Here is a 21,687-nt window from a genome sequence, read left to right on the forward strand (position 1 = left end):
GCCTCATTCCAACTGCATCCCTCAATAAACTTGTCTTCTCTACTCCAGGTAGGCAGGATACATCCAGGCTACTAAAACAGATTTCCCAATTACATACTTTTCTTCACACCACCATTGCTGACTTTTAAGAAAAACCTAATGGTTTGTCTTATCCTACCCTTCAGTGACCAATTTAAGTGGGTCCCTCTTCTCTGAAACATTTCTCAAGTACTACAGCCCACAGTAATCTCCTCCTTCTTAAGCTCCAGGAATGGAATTTTCCAATGAGGGTATGCTTGCCGTACTTCTAATTATCTATGTTTCTAAGTGTGCACAATGAACCTGCACCTGGATTTTAAACTGAAGAAGGGTCACTTCTGCCAACTTCCACACAGAACTTTATTGAAAACACAGACTCAAACACAGAACCATGTTTAAACAACAAATAGCAGGGTAGCTTACATAGGCGACTCAGTTCATTGGATGCTCAATACTGAAAAATACTGCAATCTGGACAGCAAGACAAATATGAACAAACGTTTTCAGTTCTAATATTCATTTGGCAACCACAAAATGATATAGCTCAAGCCAAGAACTGGACAAAGTTAACATCAGCATTAAAAACGTAAGTTACAACATAAAACCAGACTGAGAACCAAAGCACTACTCAGGGCTCTTCGGGAACATAAGGCTGATCACAGACAGGTGTTTAATCACATTAGTTTGGTCGTCCCCCCTCAGGATCGTTTTGATTGTCTATTTGGGTTTGTAGTTCCTTAGCCAAACTCTCAAATTCATGGAATGCAGAAATAAGTGGCTCAAGACTGAAATCATCATCAATTAAGGCCATTGTTCCATTTCTTATAATATTGCTGATATTCCGAAACATTTTAATAACAATTTGAATATTATCATGTGACTCTTTCAAGTTAAAGAGACCCACAAATACCGATAGAGCTTTGGCACTGAATAGCTTTTTTGCCACCACAGGATTTTCAGACAAGTTCAACAGCATTTTCAGAATGCAAAACTTTGTTGTTACATCTCCTGTTACTAACAGGGTGAGAAACCCAGACATAAAATTGGCAACCAGTGTGTGATAGTCAGTTGTCATAGTAAGGTGCCTAAGCAGCCTTAAACCAAGCAGCTGCTCAGGGGAATCCACGCTTTGTGCAAGGGTTTCCTCACACACTTTACATATGAATGTCTCAATCATGTTTAGATTTGGATAAGGTGGAGCCATGAGAATCATATTTTCCAAAAACCTTGTCCGAACTCGGGAGGAGGGATAATTGAGCAAGGTTTCAATAAGTGAGACAACACCTGAATCCCGAATGAAATCTCGGGTAAATTGAGAAGCACTTCTCATACCCATTGCAATTTTAGATATTTCCTGGATAAAAGGATCTCGAACTTTTTCCATTAACAGGAGGAGTTCCTCAAACTCTCCAGAACTGATTTTAAGCTCACACTGTATACAGCTGCAGGACCAACTCTCTGGCTGCGCACTCTCCCTGGTCCTGAGATGATCCCGAATTTCCCTGACTGACCGGTAGGATGGTTCATACTGAAATGTGAATTGAGGGTCAGGCTGATTGGCCTCATCTTCACCTTCCGAGGTAAGTTCTGCATTCTTGGGCGTTCCCTCAAACATTTCAGCGAATGCAGAGGATGCTTCTTCAGAAATTCTAAAGGAGCTTGGGGATGGGAAGCCAACCCTATGACAAGGACCAGGTTTGAACTCGACAGTGACCTCTTCCCAGGTTTGGGGCCTGGATGATGCCTTAATTTCCTCCTCAGCAGTATCTCTGAACCTGGAACTAGCCCTGTACACAGGACTGGGATTTAGGTCAAAGCAGGCCTCATCCCTGTCCCAGAACCAGGACCCAAATATGGCCTCTTCTTCAGACTCCTGCCTGGTCTCTTCTCTGGCCACAGCCCCTAAACTGGACTCAGGTTCCTCAGCCCAGAACAAGGATCCACCAATGGCCCCCTCCTCAGCCCCGGGGGTGGACTCACAGATAGCCGAAGCCCCAGCCTCTACACCAACCTCCTTCTCTGCCCAGAACCAGGACCCAATAATGATGTCCTCCTCAAATCTGGGGTCTTGTTTGACCCTATCGCTGTTACTAACATCTTTCTGGGTTCTGGGCTTCAAGTCACTGTTAGGCTCCTCCTGATCTCTGGGCATAAATCTACTATTGGCCTCTTCTCCAGGCAAAAACCAGGACTCCTTATAGTACTCATCTTCAGACTCAGATTCAAAAAAGTCCTCTCTCTTTGTCCTGCGCTTGGACCCAATGTTTGCCTCATCCCTGACTCTGGGTCTGAACAAGTTATTTGTATTTTCTCCAGGCCACAAGCAAAATGGATTGCTACACTCCTCCTCAGACCCAGACCAGGAATCTATATAGGGATCTTGCTTGGATTTGGGCCTAGACCGAGGGTTAGGCTGATGTTTAGCCCTGTGCCTGGATCTGGTATTGGCCTCTTCCCTGGGCCATGATCTGACACTAGCCTCTTCTCCAGCCCAGAGAGAAGAAAGAGTAGAGGTCTCATCTGCTGACCAGAATCCAGATTCATTAGAGGCTTCCTCTCTGGCCCTGAGCCTGGGATAACACCAAGACCCTGTACTAGTTTCATCTCCTGGTCCAAACCAGGACTGAATTCCTGACTGAACCTGGGAGCCAGGAAAGGTCTCAACATCCGCATTTACCAGTTCTCTATCTACAGACATGACCATAGGTTTAGCAACTGATCCAGACTCAGTGCTGACGAGTGGCCAGGCTGATGCATTTGTCTGGGACACGCCCTCTGTTTGGGACATTGCCTCAGCCCCAAACTCAGTCTGGGCCCAAGCCTGGGCTTCATCCTTGGGCCTTGCCCCAGGGATCGCCTTGGCCTCAGTTTTGGGCCTTGCCCTACCCATTGCCTGGAGTTCGGTTTTGGGCCTTGCCCCAGCCATTACTTGGAAATCGGTTTTGGGCCTTACCCCATTTGTAGCCTTTGACTCGATTTTAGGCCTTGCCCCAGGCACTGCCTGGGCCTGGGCCCTAACTTTGGGTCTAACCACCATTGGGACCTCATTCTCTCTCTCAGCCCCGCCGCCAACCTCTTCTCCAGCCTTCTTTCCAGGCTTGGCCTGTGCACCAGGTTCAATCTCAGCCCCAGTCATAGTACCAGTTACAGAAAAGACACAGTTAAATACCAGTAACACAGTCTTAACCTCTACCACAGAAGTGTCACAGTTCTGTATCTTCACACTCTGATCTTTCAATGATTCGGGCAGTACAGATGGGAATAAGAGAATCAATCACCAGTCCAGCAGTTAATAAGCCTCCTTCCCAAGACCAGCCTCAGTCAGTATTATAGACAGTCTGCGAAGAGGCACAACCAAGCTGGAGGAGGATGGCTGGTTCCCAGGCAGGTGTAGATTTGTTGAGCGTGGTGGTCAACAGCAACTGCAACACCACCAGAGCTGCCACTAGAGGTGGATCTAAGGAGAGAGAATGGCACGGGGCTTTTGAGTCTCTTCCAACTGTATCACTCCAAGCAGAGACCCACACAGAGACTGGTCCTTGAATTCTGGGTGGGGCTGTTGGGCTATTAGAAAGTATGTCACCCTCATTCACCCAGAGCTGCCACACACCTGGCCTGCCCCAAAATAGGTGTGAGGTTAGTGGGAAAGTATGTTGGTACTGGGGATAAGGAGCTCCCAGACTAGACCCTAAACACTCTTGGACCTGTGTTAGTCTCCACTACCCAACCCTAATTTGGGCCCATTCCCACAACCTGCTCTGATGTGGTGCAATATCCCTCTCCTTGCTTTGTTCCAGTTGTATGAAGCCCTACAGCAAACAGCAGGCTGTCCTATGGACAAGTAAACATAAAGAAGGAAATGGAGTCTGAGTGCTTAGTTGACAGGCAGATACCCCGACCTTTGATGTAAACATCTCTCTGTTTATAGGTCAAATTTCTCTAACATTGCCTGTCTCCTGGTTCCTGACCTCAGGTCTGCTCCCATTTACAGCCCAATTCACACCTACACAAATATTTCTAATACCACCTGCAAGAAATGGATAAGGGAGGCTAGGGCACTGTGCAAATCTGGCAGGGCAGGAGAAGCAGATAACAAAGATTTGCCATGATCTTACTCTGTAACTGTCCCCAGCAGTGTCCCTCTTTGTACCAACCTGCAGAAAATTGAGCCAGTCTCTTTCTCCTTTCCCTCCTTGCAAAAGGTAACCAGCCTTAAAGTAAGCCTACAGACACACAGACAAAAAGATATAAAACAATCAGGAGACCATGGTAGCAACTGAGCACTTGGTGGACAGACCAACAAAAATGATGGGAGTCCAGAGTCTTCTTGGTGGAATATTTTCCTTTCATTAAGGCCCTCTGTGTCAGAATTCCAGATAACCGCATCTTCCCTTGACGTCACAATCTTCTCATTACTCCCTTCTCCAATTCTGAGGATTCACCACTAGGTGCACCACATCCCTTTGCCTTGCGCAGCACCACCTGGAGGAAGGGCGCCCGCATGTTCCAGAAAACAGGTTGTGCAGGGGTGCCTGGAATTATGAATCTGTCTCACCCTCACCTGTGAGCCCACCTTTTCCTGGCCCCAATTTTGGTTGGAGATAAGGCAGTAAGTCAAGGGAAGTGCCTAGAAGCTGGTACACAGGGAAATTTAAAGATTCCTGGAAGCTTGACCTGCTATGGTGCCCAGTCAATGGCTGCCGCCCACCAACCCCCATCCCCACACACCTCCTGAAATCCACGCTATTTTCCTGCTCCAACTTCTTCTCAAGCCGCTCCTCTACAGATGCACCCTGCCGCCTGAAATCGCCAGACCTAGTCCGCAGACCGGAGACTTGGGCATCAATGAGGTGCCTGTTGGAAAGGAGAGCACCCAGGAAGCGGGGCCCAACTGGCCCCCTTCCAGAATCAGAGGCCGGAGTAGCCGACGCCAACGCCCCCTCCCCCACATCCGCCTCCAGCCCAACTCCCGCTCCGCCATTTCTCCCGCAGCAGCCTCCCCCACAGCCCTCTCCCAGTACCGACACCGTCGGAGGCGGGGTGCGGGCGCCAGGAAAGGCTGGGGAGCAGCCGGCGTGGTTCGCCCCGCAGGACCACACGGAGCCTCTCCGGCCACCCCAGCGCCCCGGGCCCGGCCCGCGCCAGTCTCCGCCGCCTCCTCGCCAGGGTCCCCCGGCGCTGCGCACCTCTCTAAGGCACCGGCTCCGACTGGCCGGGCTGCCTCCTCCTCGCCAGGCTGCCAGGGCCTGGGCGCGAGCTGTAAGCTGGTGGAGAGTGGGCCCCAGCCCCCGCCCCCACCCCCACTGCACCCCCCCACTTGCCCTTACAGGCTCAGCGCCCGCGGGGTCGTCTCCCCGGCTCCCGGAGCTCTTCACTCAGACTCCCACAGCCTTCCGTACGCTCCGAATTGCAAAGAGGGATCCCGCCTCCCCAGGCCTCCCCCGCCCGCGCGCCGCTGCACCAAAACGGGCAGGGGCTGCGCAGGCTGCGGCAGGAACAGCTGGCCGCGAGAGTCTCGGCACGGGGGCGGAGGGATACGGCGCGAATGGACCGACGCCCCCTCCCAGCCCACCGTAGTTCCGACCCGGAGGGGGCGGGGCCGGGGCCGGGGCCGGGGCCGCGAGGAGCCCTGGCCGGCCTCCTTGGACCAAGGCGGCCCCCTACCTGGCGACCACCCTTACATTCCCGGCACTACAGTCTCTGGGACCGTCGGGCGGGGTCCGGGTGGCGGGACCGGGAGGTCGGGAGCAGCTGCGCTGGAGGCAGCAGCGGATGGATACAAGCCGCCCCTTGGTGGCTCTAAATCCCAGACTGCTCTGTCGGCCTACCTCCCCCTCCCCCATCCCACCGCCGTCCTTCCTGGACGCTGCTGGGAGAGGGGCTGTTGAGGCCTGCGCGCTGGGGAGGGGAGAGGCGATCCGAAGCCAGGCCACCCCAGACGTCCTGGGATAGCCCCCAAGGTCTTCTCTTACTGTTCACGGTGAGGGAGGGGAGGAAGGTAGGAGGGGGCCGCCATGGAGGCCTCGCCATTTGCTCCTCTTCTATAGGAGGGCAGGCCTAGATCTCTAACCCTACGAAACAATCCACTGCTCTGCTGCGCCCAGTCATTCTTTCTGTCACACTGCTTTTTCTCATTCGAAATGGTTACCCGTGTTGCCATTTTGCGGTCGCCACAGTTGTCCAAGAGTTCCTGTCCCTGACAGGACCCACGCTGGTCATACAACCTTCCCTGTCTGTCGCCCCACAGCCAAGTATCAAGCACCAGATAGGGCAGGTCCTGGATTCTCTGCCTCTGTTCTGTCAGATCTTCTCTTGCAGTCACATCGAAGCTCTCGTGATCTTTGGCAGAGTGGAAATGGGGCAGGGATTAGAACCAGCTTGGACCTCAGCCGCTTCCCATGCGCACCTGTCTAGTTTGCTCAGTCATTCTTTGGAGAAGGTCCTAGGGTGATCACACACTGCCCAGGAAAGAAACCTGACAGCTCTTGAATCTTTGGTTCCTTCACCCCTACATCCTGCCTCTAGTCTTGAGCCCCTCTTTTCTGTGCCAGGAGCAAACAGGACAGTCGTGGTTAAGCACACCTGTGGTTACACACAAAACTGCTGGCACTGTTCCCTTTTAAAAACCCAATTAAACAGCGCCCCTCACTGTGATAAGTTGAATAAACGTCCCCCAAAGATGCCCATGTCGAATTCTCCTGAACCTGTAAATATACAATGTCACAACGCAAAGGACAGTGAAGGTTGCTGAGGGAATGACTATTGGTAATCAGCCGAATTTAAAGATTAAGGATATGCTGGATTATCCTGGCCAGTGTGATTGCAAAGGTGCTTTAAATGTGGAAGAGTCAGGTAGAAGAGTCAGTGTCATAGTAAAGTAGCATGAGAAAGACTGGACCGGCCAAACCTTTATTTTAGACCAGTGAGAACTTTTGGTATTTCCAACCACCAGTTAATGAATTCTTGTTATTTTTAAGCCACCAAGGCTTGATACAACTGCAGCCTTGGTAATTTGATACAACTGCAGTAGGAACCAAATTCACTAACCATCTTGATAAAATCTATTTCCTTTGACTTTCTTTTCTTGGACTTCAACCTTGGGAGGATCAGTTTTGGGGCTCACCTCTTACCACCCTCTCCAGCCATCTCCTTCACTTTGTTTTCTAAAGAGAAATTTTTGCAAGGGTTTTTGAGGCTTACGTTGCAGAAAATTCCTATTTTCTAAAAATCAGTGATGTTTCCCAGAACAAAAAGGGAAGCATATTTTTACCATGAAACTTCATAGCAGCTTTTATTTGTTTTTAGGTATTTATTGTAACTGCAATGTTTAGGGAACAGCAAAAAAAATCTCGAGATGATTGTTTGTGTAGTATCTGGAAACAATGGGTGTGAATTATCAGAGTACTGCCACTTTTTCTGTGCAGTTTAAATGGCTTTAGCTGAATTGTGGGTTTTTCTTTGTTCTGCAGCATACTCTCTTGGATGAATACTAGGCTTCAAGAAATGAGCCTGACCGAGGCAGTTTAGTAAGAAGCTAAGAAAATTCCCCAGCAAGTGGAATGGGGAAACGGAGACAGATAGTTAAACAGCTGAGCAATTTACAGCCAGATAATAAATTGCAAGGCCTTATCTTCCCTAACCAAGGACAATTAGGAGTAAATGGATTACACATTTCTGAGACAGTGCTGGGGTCAGACTCAACCTGGTCCCAGTCCCTTTCCGGGGACTTGAGCACTGCTGGAATCTGCGCGTGTGTGAATCTCTTTGACTCCCTGAACTGCTCCTTCTTTTAAAGTTACTTTTCCCTTTCATTCATTCTACAATTACGTATTGAGTACATTGTTCTAGACACTAGGGATGCAGTGTAAACAAAACAAAGAGAAATTCCAGTTCTTATTGAGCTTAGATTCACTTGTGGTTTCTATTTTATTTAATTTCCTAACTAAAAGTTTACAATCATACCAGCATAAGGTATTGGGTACTTCTTGAAGTGCTGGAATATTGATTCCAAGATATTTATGGACAGGGGAGTGGATCTGCAAAAAAATGATTTTACTATGACATTTTGAAATATCTCTTGTGCAACCTGTTCTCAGTTCATTTGTGGAACAGGCACCGTATGCCGATTAACATTTAATTGAGAAAAGTCCTATTTTAATCTCGTTATGTTTATATACCAGGTAGGTTAATTGTCACCTTTAAAATCAGAGAGCAAAGAAAAGTTCGAAACAGGATGCAAGTGGCTTATGTCGGTCTGACTGCTAATTAATATTCGATTTATTTCTTCCTAAACATGGATTCCAGTGTTATTGCAACAGTGTTCCACTCCCAATTGTCTCTTCTAGCAGCTGTGTAAACCTGACTAGCCTCTGGCATTTAAAATTCTTTAGTCTAAGTACCTGACTTATGCCTTTTTATTATAGTGTAAGTGCCTGACATTAATCTTTTGATTGCCAAGGTATCCATTTCATAAGACATCCATCTTGAATAGACATTGCCAGCTGTATGACACAGCTACTAGCAAAACAACTGGATAAGGAACTAGGCCACCCCATAAAAGTTCTCTTTTTCAGAAAGTTCTGGGTAACTTCGATAACTGAGCCCTTGAATGACCCCACTTTATCCTTCCCACACCTTACTTCCTGCTCTTATACTTTAAATTAGCCAACAGTGAAGCCATGAAACACTAGGCTCCCCACCCTTGGACCCTAATAAAGCCAGAGCCTCAGGTATGTTGTGTCTTCCCCTTTGCCCACCCTCAGACATTCCTAACTGAGAATGCTACCATCAGTAGTCCCGAGAACTATGGAACAATTTCAGAACCAAATATTCTCCCAAGCATTAGTCCAGGATACAAAACAGCTGTGCGCGCAGCCCGACTCACCTCCCACATAACATTCACATGCATTTTCACAGTAGAATATCCCTTGCCTGTGCAGCTCAGATTATCTCTTGTCTCTCTCAGTCATAGTGGTCATGGACCTGTTTATGCCAACTGAGTTTAACTTGCCTCTCTTCTCTCCATCATGTGCTTCAGGGAAACTCTCCTGGGATTCCCTTTTGTCCAAGGTGTAATCAAACGCTGTGCATTTTTAGAAGGTATCCATTCTTCTATCCCTGAGTTTCAGGAGCTTTGCACAGCAACTCAATTGCAGTTGGGGCCCAACCGACTAGGTTGGATTCTTGTGATAAAATTGTCTCAACAGATGTATACTTTCAGTAGAGGCTCAGAGTCTCTCAATCTGTGTTTACTACTTGAGACAAGGCACATCTGGAGAACTTGTGGGTAGGCCTGACCCAGGAATATTTTCAGGCTACATTTGGGGTTGGTTCTGTTTTAAGAGAATATATCCTGAGGGAAAACAAAACCAGGCACAAACAAAGACCTCAGCCTAGGAACAATGCCTTATCATTAGGGGAGTACAGCTATTCTAATTGCAGCACCGGGATTAAGACTCCAATTTTTGTCTGTTCTAACATACACCTACAACTGTATGTCATAACAAAGGTAAGTTCGTAAGTTATCCCAGAATGTACTGTTTTGAAATAAACTCTGTTATACTCTGGTGTGCAGATTCCAATTACAAAAGTGCAGCCTAAAGAGATGAAAACATCCTCTCCAACATGGCCTTAAAATGTAGACTAGCTCTCAGCTCTGACATCATGAGGACTCTAGGTATGGAGAGTGGTTGGGAAAATTGGAGCAGCTGGAGGGACGTAAGTGTTTGACAATAAAGCTGAGTGTGGCATCAACACCTGGAAAAATGTGAAAGTCAATGAAATTCAGGACATGGAAAATACCCCTTGAAGACTGTTAGATCTAAAGAGGCTGGTAAAGCAAAGTTATTAGATTTACAGGGAGAAGAAATCCTGAATTTCTACAATGCCAGAAAATAACTGACATCTAACTGAATGTCAAATTCCTTTTCAAAATAGAAAAAATAATTAAAAGTCCATAGTACGTGTAACAGGAGGTCGAGCCGAGGATCTCGACTACTCATTCGCATAAGCCAAAAAAAAAAACAGGAGGAGGACTGGATGGAGCAGACAGAGCCTTTATTACTCACATTACAGGGAGCTCCGAGGGCAGCAGATCAGCAAAGCAGGACCACACCTCCCTAAGTCCCACACTTATTTTAAGGCAGGGGTGTACAACCTGTAGCCTGTGGGCCGCATGTGGCCCAGTGTAACAGGGCACAGCTAGGCCCCCCCAAAAGTGGATTTGTAATGGGGTCCAGAAATTGGGGTGTCCAAGAAAAATATAGGATATCTTCACCTCTCCCCTCCAGCCACCCTCCTCCCTCGTGGGTTGCCATGGGGATGGGAGACAGGGAACAGGGCCTCTGAGAGTTACTTTGCATGTCAATAGTAGGATAGCTTCATACTTCATATGCAAATGCATATCAGCAAGAAACTGGGAAGGTTTTCGAAACTTTAACCTGGGAGGGAACTGGAAAGCAGCTCCCCGGTCACGGCGCCTGTGGAAGGAGGAAGGAGTCAGAGATGGGTCGCGGGGGAGGATTTGTGCAGGGGTTTAAAACCCAGGCGTGGCAACCATGCTACCATGCTAGAGGCTTTTTGACCACATGGCTTAGGAAGCAGGATGTAGCTGGGAAGGGGAGACAGGGCCTGTGAGAGAGAGAACAGGGCACAGACTCCGGGGAACAATGCGAAGACCATGCGGGAAGGAAAGGGGAGAAAGGACTCTTGCTAGTGGGCCATGAGAAGGTGCTATGTGGTTTTGGATTAAGAACTGGAGATCATGGCGACACTGCAGATGCTGCCGGGAACTGCGAGAGGCCTTCATCGCCGAGCCACAGAATTCTGTTCTTTTTCTTCTGAAGGACGGTACCCCTGACTGGCCTGAGTGGGCAAAACGGGAAAAGCAGGACTGTGTGTGTTGGTGGGTGTTTTAAAGGGATTTTGGGACTTTAACTGTGACATTTAGCCATTATTCAAAACTTGTATAACTTTTGAATAAATAGTTCCTTTCCTTTTCACCAAACTCTGCCATTGAGAGCCATAATTTTTAAGGGCAGCAGGCAAGGGACCGAGGGACCTCGGGGAAGCGGGAGCGTTGTTCCAGTAATAGCATCTGGGGCTCCTCCAACAACGGGTCCATTATTTGGTAACACCAGGATGGCTATGAATGCAGCCCAACACAAAATTGTAAATTTACTTAAAACATTAAGAGATTTTTTTGTGATTACGTGTTGCAATGTATTTAATGTGCAGCCCAAAACAACTCATCCTCCAATGTGGCTCAGAGACACCTCAAGGTTGGACACCCCTGTTTTAAGGGGTCTCACACAAACAGGGCACCTGTCTTGCATGTGGCTCTAAACTACATTACCTCAGTGTATACATGCAGAGGGAAAAGGTCAAGAAGCAGTCACACAGGACAAGAAATCACTCCCAAAAGGAGATAAGGAATTACAATCCGTTTCCAAAGCAATACTAGTTCCTTTTGTCCACGGACCCTTCAGCCAGCCTTATGGGGTTTGGAAGAACCATATCCCACACGACCTCCCACTCCACTCCAACATTACTCTTTCACCTCACATTCTTCGCATTACATTCTTCCAATAGGGGACCTGTGCCGTGAGCATGTTGGCACATTGCATCTGTATACCACAAATACAGTAAAGTTTACACCGCAAGACCAACAATGCAAGACAAAACCCAAAGAAACCTAGAAGAGAATCCCTCCAGGAACCTAGAGAATTCCACCAAGTTGTAAAGTGATCAAAGGCTATGGCAGATATATGATTAATCTCTGCTCCTAGGGCAGTTAAGGCTTGAGATACAGTGTGAGAATTATCAGGAATATATATGCAACAGGCTGTGTGCAGAATAGCAAAGGCCCTTCCTGGTCAGCAGTGAGTGAGTCTAATACCATTCTGTTGTGCAGCACAACTTTCCTCATTTGAGTAACTTCGTCAGAAACCAGGGCTATAACATGTCTGATGTGATTAAGGGCTATTGCAGTGTGATTTGCTAGGGCCTTAATGACTTCATGGGTTAGAATAGTACCTGCAGGGGGCACAAAATGGCTAGAGGGTAGAACCACCAGGCAGAGTGCTTGACTCGATAGTATTCCCAAAATGAGTTCCAATTTCTAGGAACATGTGGTAGAGTAACACTTGCCCTCGGCCGTATGGTTCTCCACAGGTGCAATCCCCAGTCCAAGTAAATTGCAGGCAAGGCCACCCATATTGGCCACAGGCCCACAGGGTGCCCCATGGGACAGGATGGGCCTGTGTCTCACTGGTAGGCTGCCTCCAGTGGTATGTAGAATTCATTACCATTATCTTGCATAGGGCTGCTGGCATCCACCCCATGAGCTGAACTAATCTCAGAATAGTACCATTTCTGCATTCAATACATATGGGCACAGGTTGTCACACCTCTACCTATAATGCTGTCAGCCACCCGACACTGTCCCAGACTGCATGCAAAAGCCGTGGCTTTTTGCATGCTTTTTGGTGCAGTTGGCTTGTTCTCTCATGAGGGAAAACACCTTTTCATATGTCTGCTCGAAGAGGGGGTCCAGAGCTTTCCAGCCTTGCGTCCAGTCCCAGCGTGTCTGGTTTGCAGGGTGGATCCATTGTGGTAGGCCAGCAGAGGCAGCAGTGGGAAGTTCAGTGCAGACCCAACAAGGAGGACAGTTGCTGATGGCTGCTGGCATACTGACGCATTATAGAAAGGAGTTTCCAGAGCAGAGTTTAAGGGTGATAAGAGAGATGTTTAACAGGAACTAATAAAGGCAGATCTTGGCAGTCTGGCAATATTCATGCCACAGTCTGGTCTTTGGTTGATATGGATACACTGATTGGTAGATGCCCTGGCCATTGGTACCATGCCCTACCTGGCCCTAGGCTAAGGGCCTCCTACACTCAAAGGACCAAGGGGAGGTGTGTGTACCTGCCAAGTGAGATTATGTAAGTTCCCTTAGGAATTGAGGTCTGCTGTCGGTTGTAACAAATAAGAGTAAGGGGCCAAGCGGCCGTTACCATGGGTGCCAGCTGCAACCTCACGACAAGGCCCTTCCCCCAAGAAGCCACCAAGGAACACCAGCGGGACTCTACCTGTGCCTGCCAGGGCCATGTGCAGGTGCCTTTCCCTGGGGGTACGTCTTGGGGCACTGGCAAGAGCATGTTATTTTTGTTGTCTCTGCCCAGGGCCACCCAAGGTTTAGTGAGGAGGGTGATGGGAGATGCTTGTCCTACCCTAGGCTATTTGTTCAAAGTTTGCAGGCAGTCAAAAAGGTGTGTCATCCACCCCTGGAATGAGCTAGAGTCAGTCTTCAAGGCATCTTTCCAACGGCCGTTGCACCTTTCAATGAGGCCGGCTCCAGTGAGGCTGTATGGTAAATGGAATCTCCAATCTACATGGAGGGTGTCTGCCCATTCTTGTACTTGATGTCCCACGAAATGGGTGCCCTGGTCGCTTTTGATGATGTCTGGGGCCCTGTAGGGAACACAGAGCTGCTTTAGGCCTCAGAGAGTGGCTCGTTGTGTGGCCAACTGGCATGGACATGCTTGCAGTAAGCCAGCAGTCGTGTCCACTCACGTCAAGGCATAGCGGGAGCCTTCAGATAGTGGCAGGAGGCCAGTGTAGTTGACCTGCCAGTGGGTCTGCAGAGTATCCCCCAGTCGCAGGCCACCCATATCTTGGGGTAGCCAGTGAGGGTGCTTCTTTGCACAGCTGGTGCATTGCTGATAGGCTGTTATCAGAGTAATGAAGTAGTAGGCCCCAAGCTTTTACCACTTCCCATAAAGTCTTCTGTCCTACATGGTGCACCTTTCCATGTAGCCACTCAGCCATGTCTTCTGCTGGAGCCTCTTCCAGCCAGTGGATGTGTGCCAGGTCGTGAGCCTCAGCATTGTCAGTGCTGCAGAGAAGGTACTGTCCATTGACATGGTAAAGAGTTATTACCTTTTCATAAATGTCCTTCTATAAGGCCTGCCCTCACAGGGGTTTGCAAGCCACTTGCCAAACATCTTGCTGCCAACAGGGCAGCCACAGGGTCAGTTCCCTGTATACTGCCCATCTATCTGTGCAGATGGTCACCGGCCCAGGTTTTCAGGTTATGGCTGTACAGACAGCTCTTAATTCAGCCCATTGAATACTTTGTCCAGAACCATCTTCTATCCATATGCTGGGCTGGTAGGCCACCACCTCCAGGTGGGTAACTGACCCCAGCAGGAGCCACCAGTATACCAGATGTCCTCAGGCACAGGGTCTTGACTATGTTTAATAGTAGTCTCAGGCATGGGAAGAGGAGTAGGGATCTCTGTGTCCATGTCTTGGTAAGAAACCAGGCCCAGGTGCTGCTGCAATACTTGGCTCAGAGGGCTTGTCGCTAGTTTGCTTCTCTGTTGGAGATGCACACTCTACCTTGTTAGAGTGGCCATCTGTGCTACTGAGCTCTTGGGCCAGTTTACCATGTCCTGTACCCACCCAGCAATGGGATAGGTAGTATGGACTTGAACCTCAGGCACTCTGGTAATATCCTCAGTAGCCAGGAGAGCTTGGTAAACAGCATTCACCTGTTGTTCTATTGGGCTGTATTGAGACTCCACCCCCTTCCAGAGCTAGGACCAGAGCAAATTGGCACCTTGGTGTGCCCTTGCCATTTCCAGAGGACCCAGGTATAGCCTTCAGGGGTGACATGGATGTATAAATCATATGCCTGAGATTGATCTATGACCCCCAGTGCTTGCATGGTCTTCACCTCTTACCTAGCAGCCTTAAAACCCTGGTCATCTGCTTCCTCCCAATCCCAGGTGGCTCCTTTGTGGGTGAGGTGTTAAGAGGGCACACTAGCTAAACTAAGTGTGGTATAAAATCCTGCCAGTACCCCAAGAACCCTAAAAATTCTTGTAATTGCTTCAGCTTCTGCAGGATGGGGAAAGCCTGAATCTTATCAATCACAACAGCAGTCATCATCTTTGTCTTACCTGATCAAAGAATGCCCAAGAATTTGACAATCTAGATCCCTGGAATGTGTTGAAATTGACTTCCTTCCTATCCTCGTCCCTGGAAGTGAGCCAATAGCTGAGGGGCGGTGTGCTCTAACTCTGTAAGAGAATCAGAGGTCAGCATGATATCATCGATATAATGGCACAATCTCACAGAAGATGGTAGGGTCCATGCTGCTAAGTCTTCAGCCACAAGGCCGTGGCAACCAGTAGGGCTGTGCAGGTAACCTTGAGGCACAACAGTAAAGGTCCACTGGCGGCCATCCCAGGTGAAGGCAAACTGGTTTTGACTTTCAGGATCAATATCAATAGAGAAAAAGACATTAGCTAAATCTGCCCTGGCTGATGTGGCTCAGTGGATTGAATGCTGGATCGAATGCTGGACTGCGAAGCAAAGGGTTGCAGGTTCGATTCCCAGTCAGGACACAGGTCTCTGGGGGGAGCACGTGGGAGGTAGCCACACATTGATATTTTTCTCCCTCTCTTTCTCTCTCCCTTCCCCTGTCTCTAAGAATAAATAAATAAAATCTTTAAAAAAGTCATTAGCTAAATCTAATACATAATGGTATGTGCCCAACTCATGGTTGAGCTGATCTAGGAGGGCAAGCTATATTAGTCTTGGCTGCAAAGAGAGGGGGAATTACCTTACTTAGTTCTCCATAATCCATAGTTAGATGCACCAAGTTCCATCCTGCTTTTGGACAAGGCACACACGTGAGTTGTAGGGACTCTGGGCTGGTCTGATGATGTTCACCTTAGCCAATTCTATGGTCTCCCCAATCTCCTTTGGCCACCTGGAAGGCAGTATTGTTTGCTGGCTACTATTCTATGAGGAGTGGGAAGTGACTCAGGGGGGCATCTGGCATGCCTTCACAACCCATATTTGGAGGCAAAACTCCCCCCATGGTTGTCTGCAGGCACATGCCAGCTAGAATGTCAGTTCCTAGGGTATACTCAGGGATATGGGAAAAATACACCTTATAAGGGTGTGGTGGTAAACACCCTATTCCAAAAGTCATTGTAACCTGCACCAGAATGGATGTCCTCTGTAGCCATTAGTGGCAGTTATGGGCCCCCTAAATCTCCCTGGGTTACCATAAATAAAAGAGAATTTTGCAGCAGTATCAATTAAATCCAATACTCTTTGTACCTTCTTTGGGGACCAGTAAATAGCAAGTTCTACAGGTGGGCTCTGGTCCCCACTGGGTCCCTTGACCATCTCCCTATGCAAAGACCCCTCCCCATGGATTGTCCTCTGGATGGGCCAGAGGCAACCACACAAGCAGGGCAGCCATGAAGTCAGCCAAGCAGAATGTCGGTTCTCGGGGTGCTGATGGGACCATTCTAGTTGATGGTGTCCATCCCAATGTTCAGACAGCAGATGTCATTATGGGCTGCAACTGTTGCTCAGGTTTCAGTTGCTGCCACAGACTTAGAAGGATGTTGTTAGGCTTTTTGTCTATCTCATCTTTATCTACCCCAGCCTTTTCCAGGTCATTCCATAGTTGTTTGCGGGTTACTTTCACTGGGCCTTTTTGCTTATGTTTCACAGTTAAATTCTCTCCTTTTTTCCTTCCTTGTTCTTCTTTTCTACCTGTCTTTTTCCTTTCTTTTGTCTCAGGAGCTCTACTTCCCCTAGGTTGGCAACTGTCTGTGCCACTTGTACAAAATTGCCCACCTTGGTGGACAAAATAGTTATCAAGGTGCTGAAGTAAGCCAGGGGTGCTGCTTGCACAACCCAGTCCCTCATTCTTACAGTAAATATTTCCATATCTGGCCCATTGGACTGTAGGTTATAGATGGCATGTTGCATGTCTAGCTCCTGGATGAACTGCTGGAGCTCTAGTAAACTGGTCCAGTGTAGGTTAGAGGAGGGTAAATTCCCCTAATTAGGCAATGCTGCCCTACAGCCAGCCATTAGCCACATAAGGAGGGTATTGTGTGACCATTTTGGGCTCTGACCCTCTGAATTCTTTGTCTCAAAGAGGGATGGGTGGTGACAGAAAACATGTTTTAATTCATCCCCCTTAAGCAAAATGCCATCAGCCCCTATATCCCACAGCCACAACAGCCATCCCACAATAGATTTGAACCCTTTCTGTCTGAAATTAGCAGTCAGCTCTACTAGCTCAGCAGGGGTGTAGGGTCACACTGTAGTGTGAGAGGTCTGCTCAGGAGGCAGCACTGGAGCGCCCTGCAGCACCTGTAACTGTTGGGTCTTAATATTTTGAGTCATAATCGAAAGAGCCATAAGTTTTCCTTCTATCTGTATGGCCTCCCCACTCTCATCTATTAAGATCTCTTTATCTGAGTCACTTTCCCTTTCAGCTGTAGGATCCCACTTGTGAGAATTCCAGTCAGATTGTGCTACGATCGCCCGTATACGGGTGGGTGCTAGTCGCCGTCCCTGTACCCTCTCAAAACAGCACACTAGGTTCCATAATTGCTCACTGGTCTGTTCAAATCATCTCCCTAGAGCATCCTTATTGTCTGCTATTAGGAGACACATGTTCCTTTCTAGTTTCAGTTCCTCTTCTAAACGAACAGTGCACACCTCTGTCTCTGTCTCTCAATTACCTTTCGCGGTGTTGGTAACATTAACCAGCAGACAGCAGTGACAACATGGCAGAGGTCTTTCTTTTTCCTAGAGTGCACCACTCTCCCACATGCTGTAAGGCTAGTAGGAGGCCAGTGGGAGTTTCAGGGGCATCCCCCCAATCCTGTGGCAGTCCCCATATATCAAGAAGTTTTGCCACCTCATATCACATAGGATTTGCTGGCCAGCCCAGGATTCCTCCAGGCATCCTCCCACTCAGCATAACATCGCCCACAGTTGACACATCTTGGGGAGTTTTCAGAGTATTTGAATCCTGCTGACAATTATGCCAATTGTAACTACAAGAGACTGAGTTCAGGGATCTCAACTGCTTTTTCGGATGAGCCAAAAAAAAAAACAAACAAATAAAAAAAAACACACAGAGAGGATTGGATGGAACAGACATAGCCTTTATTACTCACATTATAGGGAACACTGACAGCAGCAGATCTGGACCATACCTCTCTGAGTCTGAGACTTATTTTAAAGGGTCCCACACAAAGGGGGCATGTATCCTGCACATGACTCTAAACTACATTACCTCAGTGTATACAGGCAGAAGGAAAAGGTAAAGAAGCAGTTACACAGAACAACCAGCTGCTACCAAAGGGAGATAAGGAGGGAATTACAATCCATTTCCAAAACAATACACATTCTTTCTGGCCAGGAGCCCTCCAGCCAACATTCCATTATAAGGTTTGGAAGATCCACGTCCAGTACAATGTCACAGTGCCTTTAGTTATGTTTCTCATTACTTAATGATCACTTACCTATTGCATCACTACCGTGGGACATCATCACAGATTGTGTCCAGCCAGCAAAGTGTGAAAAAATGAATGGAGGTAGCCTACCTACCTCTTAAAACCCTTAGTCAAGAAATGCCCACATCATATTCACTCACATTCCACTGACTGGAATTCAATCACCATTTATTGAAAATCTTGACTTCTGGGCAAAAGGTCAAAAAAAAAAAATGGCAGCGTAGGAAGACATAGCTCACCTTTTCACTCAACCACATCAAAATTACAGCCAAAATATAGAACAACCAGCACTTGGAACCATCAGAAATTGAGTTGAATGGAAGTCTGACAACTACAGAATTAAAGAAAACACATCCATCCAGACTGATAGGAGGAGCGAAGATGCAGAATGGGCTAGTCCACAACCCAAGTGTGGTGGATAAAATTAAGTGGGGATATCTCGGGAGCCAGGAGTCCCAGCCCCACACTAGTCCCCCAGCCCAGGGTTCCAGTGTCAGGAACATAAGTCCCCACAACTTCTGGCTGCAAAAACCAGAAGGGATCGAGTCAGTGGGAGAAACTTCTAGAGCCACAAGCAGTTCCTCTTAAAGATCCCATGCATGGACTCACCTACTCAGACTCACTCTCTCTGAGCTCCAGCACTGGAGTAACAGCTTGAGAGGTACCAGTTGCATACTTGGAGAAACTGAAATGTCTGGCAACAAAGCAAGCAGAGGCTACTGTCCCTTTTCTAAACCTTCCCTCACAGAGCCACAGAGCCCCAGAGCCCGCAAGCTGGTACCATATCTGAGACTCCATCAACCTGGTTAACACTGATTTACTCACCCTGGAGATTCCCCAGAGAAAGATACCCAACTTACAGGCCCATCCAAGCTGCATTTTTATATGAATGACTGGTCTTAGCTCATGCTTCCCAACTTCCTAAATCCTCTCAAACAAGCAACAGCTGGCTTCAGTGAGTCCCAGGCCTGGCACTAGCAGCAGCCAGCCTAGATTCACAGCTTGGCTTAGACTGGGATCTCCAATCCCAGAAAAATTAGCAGCCAACTCAGATTGCTTTATAACTCAGGCAGGGTGGCCCCAGTCAGAACATAAGAGGGGGCTGACCTTGGTCTGCACCACTTGGGAAACCCAGGTCCAGCACACCCAGTGGACAGCTACAGACTACATCAGATACCACCACCCTGACATTGCACAGCTGATCCTCCATGGAGGGTGGAGGTTGGTGGTAAGTGGTCACAGCCAATCTTTGCAACTGAATGGCCTGCGTAAATCCCTCCCATTGATCTGCCAACAGTGACCAAAGCTCAACTACAAGAAGAGTGTGCACTCAGCCCACATGAAGGGTGCACCTCAAGTACCCAGCTTGTGTGATAGGAGAGGTTGTGCCACTGAACCCTACAGGACACCTACTACATTAGGCCACACTACCAAGACATGAAGTTATACCAGCATTACCTAATACATAGAAACAAACACAGGGAGGCTGCCAAAATAAGCAAACAAAGAAACATGGCTCAAATGAAAGAACAGATCAAATCTCCAGAAAAAGAGCTAAAAGAAATGGAGATAAACAATCTATCAGATGCAGAGTTCAAAACACTGTTTATAAGGATGCTCAAGGAACTTAGAGAGGACCTCAGCAGCATAAAAAAAATCCAGTCAGAAATGAAGGGTATGCTAATTGAAATAAAGAACAATTTACAGGGAAACAACAGTAGAGTGGATGAAGCCAATACTTAAATCAATGATTTGGAAAATAAGGAGGCAAAAAACCAACCACTCAGGACAAGAAGAAAAAAGAATCCAAAAAATGGGGATAGGATAAGCAGCCTCTGGGACAACTTCAAGAGGTCCAACATTTACATCATGGGGGTGCCAGAAGGAGAAGAGAAAGAGCAAGAAATTGGAAATCTATTTGAAAAAACAATGAAAGAAAACTTCCCTAATTTGGTGAAGAAAATAGACATATAAGTCCAGGAAGCACAGGAAGCCCTAAACAAGATGGATGCAAAGAAGCCCACTGCAAGACACATCATAATTAAAATGCCAATCACCTTGACATTTTAATTATGATAAAGAGAGATAAAGATAAAGAAAGAATCTTAAAAGGAGCAAGAAAAAAGAAGTTAGTTGCCTACAGGGGAGTTCCCTTAAGACTGTCAGCTGATTTCTCAAAAGCAATTTTGCAAGCTAGAAAGGATTGGAAAGAAATATTCAAAGTCATGAAAAGCAGGGACCTACAACTGAAATTGCTCTACTCAGGACACCTATCCTTTAGAATCCAAGGGCAGATAAAGAGCTTACCTGAAAGAAAAAACTAAAGGAGTTCATCTCACCAAACCATTATTATATGAAATGTTAAAGGGACTTATTTAAGAAAAAGAACATCAAAACTATGAACAATAAAATGGCAAGAATACGTATCTATCAACAATTGAATCTAAAAAATAAACTAAGCAAACAAGAAAAACAGAGACAGAATCATGGATAGGGAGAGTGTTTTGAAGGTTGCTAGATAGGAAGAGGGGTGTGAGGGAATGGAAGAGGTGATGGGATTAAGAAGAAGAAATAGGTAGTCACTGAATAGCCATGGTGATATAAAGTACAGTGTAGGAAATGGAGTGGCCAAAGAACTTATATGCATGACCCATGGACATGAACAATAGTATTGGGAGGATTACCTGAGGGAGAGGGGGGTTCTGGGTGGAGGGGGGCAAAGGGGAAAAATCAGGACAACTGTAATAGCATAATCAATAAAATATAATTTAGAAAAGAAAATCCTGTGTGTTAACAACCCATGCTAAGACAACTGAATATCTGCATGCAAAAGACTAAATTTGGCTCAGCAAACTAAGAATAGAATGGAACTTCCTTGACCTGATAAAGAATATCTACAAAAACTCTATAGCTGATATCACATTTAATGGTTAGAAATTAGAAGCTTTACAATTAAGATCAGGAAAAAGTCAAGTATATTCCCTCTCACCACTCATTACAACATTGTACTGGAATTTGTAGCAAATGCTTTGATCAGAAAAGGAAATAAAAGGAATACCAATTAGAAGAAGAAATAATACTGTCTTTGTTCTCAGATGACATAATTGTCTATGTAGAAAATCTGAAAGAACAAACAAAAAATTCCTGGAAGTAATAAGCCATTTTAACATTTCCAAAAGAAAGTTGAAGAAACTTTATTATTTTCAGACAAAGAAGACTTCAGAGCAAGTTTGAATTATCAGGGATAAAGAGGCACACTATACATGATAAATGGGTCAAACCAATAAAAACATAAAAACCCTTAGTGTGTATGCCCTAACAAAAAGAG

At 47.0% G+C, this 21,687-nt stretch overlaps 1 protein-coding gene across 6 annotated transcripts; it reads right to left on the minus strand.

The window, feature by feature from the left end:
* Nucleotides 1-364: 364 nt before the first annotated feature.
* LOC129061178 (G-protein coupled receptor-associated sorting protein 2-like) lies at nucleotides 365-5,820 on the minus strand. Of its 6 annotated transcripts, XM_054561831.1 has the most exons (5): nucleotides 5,346-5,540; nucleotides 4,747-4,872; nucleotides 4,173-4,241; nucleotides 3,772-3,849; nucleotides 365-3,475 (listed from the first exon to the last, which is right to left on the minus strand). In XM_054561831.1, exon 5 carries the CDS (start codon nucleotides 3,152-3,154, stop codon nucleotides 698-700), a length of 2,457 nt encoding a protein of 818 aa, XP_054417806.1. In that variant the 5' UTR covers nucleotides 3,155-3,475; nucleotides 3,772-3,849; nucleotides 4,173-4,241; nucleotides 4,747-4,872; nucleotides 5,346-5,540; the 3' UTR covers nucleotides 365-697. The 6 variants fall into 6 exon arrangements, with proteins under 6 accessions (XP_054417806.1, XP_054417810.1, XP_054417805.1 ...); XM_054561835.1 differs by lacking the exons at nucleotides 3,772-3,849; nucleotides 5,346-5,540 and adding an exon at nucleotides 5,683-5,820; XM_054561830.1 differs by lacking the exon at nucleotides 3,772-3,849.
* Nucleotides 5,821-21,687: the final 15,867 nt, after the last annotated feature.

The sequence above is a fragment of the Pteronotus mesoamericanus genome, unplaced genomic scaffold, assembly GCF_021234165.1.
Source record: "Pteronotus mesoamericanus isolate MK-2021 breed Mesoamerican mustached bat unplaced genomic scaffold, CSHL_Meso_final scaffold_550, whole genome shotgun sequence".
Lineage (NCBI taxonomy): Eukaryota > Metazoa > Chordata > Mammalia > Chiroptera > Mormoopidae > Pteronotus > Pteronotus mesoamericanus.

Excerpts from the sequence above, each read along its gene's own strand:
- LOC129061178 (XM_054561835.1), bottom strand. The coding sequence starts at position 3,154 with ATGACTGGGGCTGAGATTGAACCTGGTGCACAGGCCAAGCCTGGAAAG.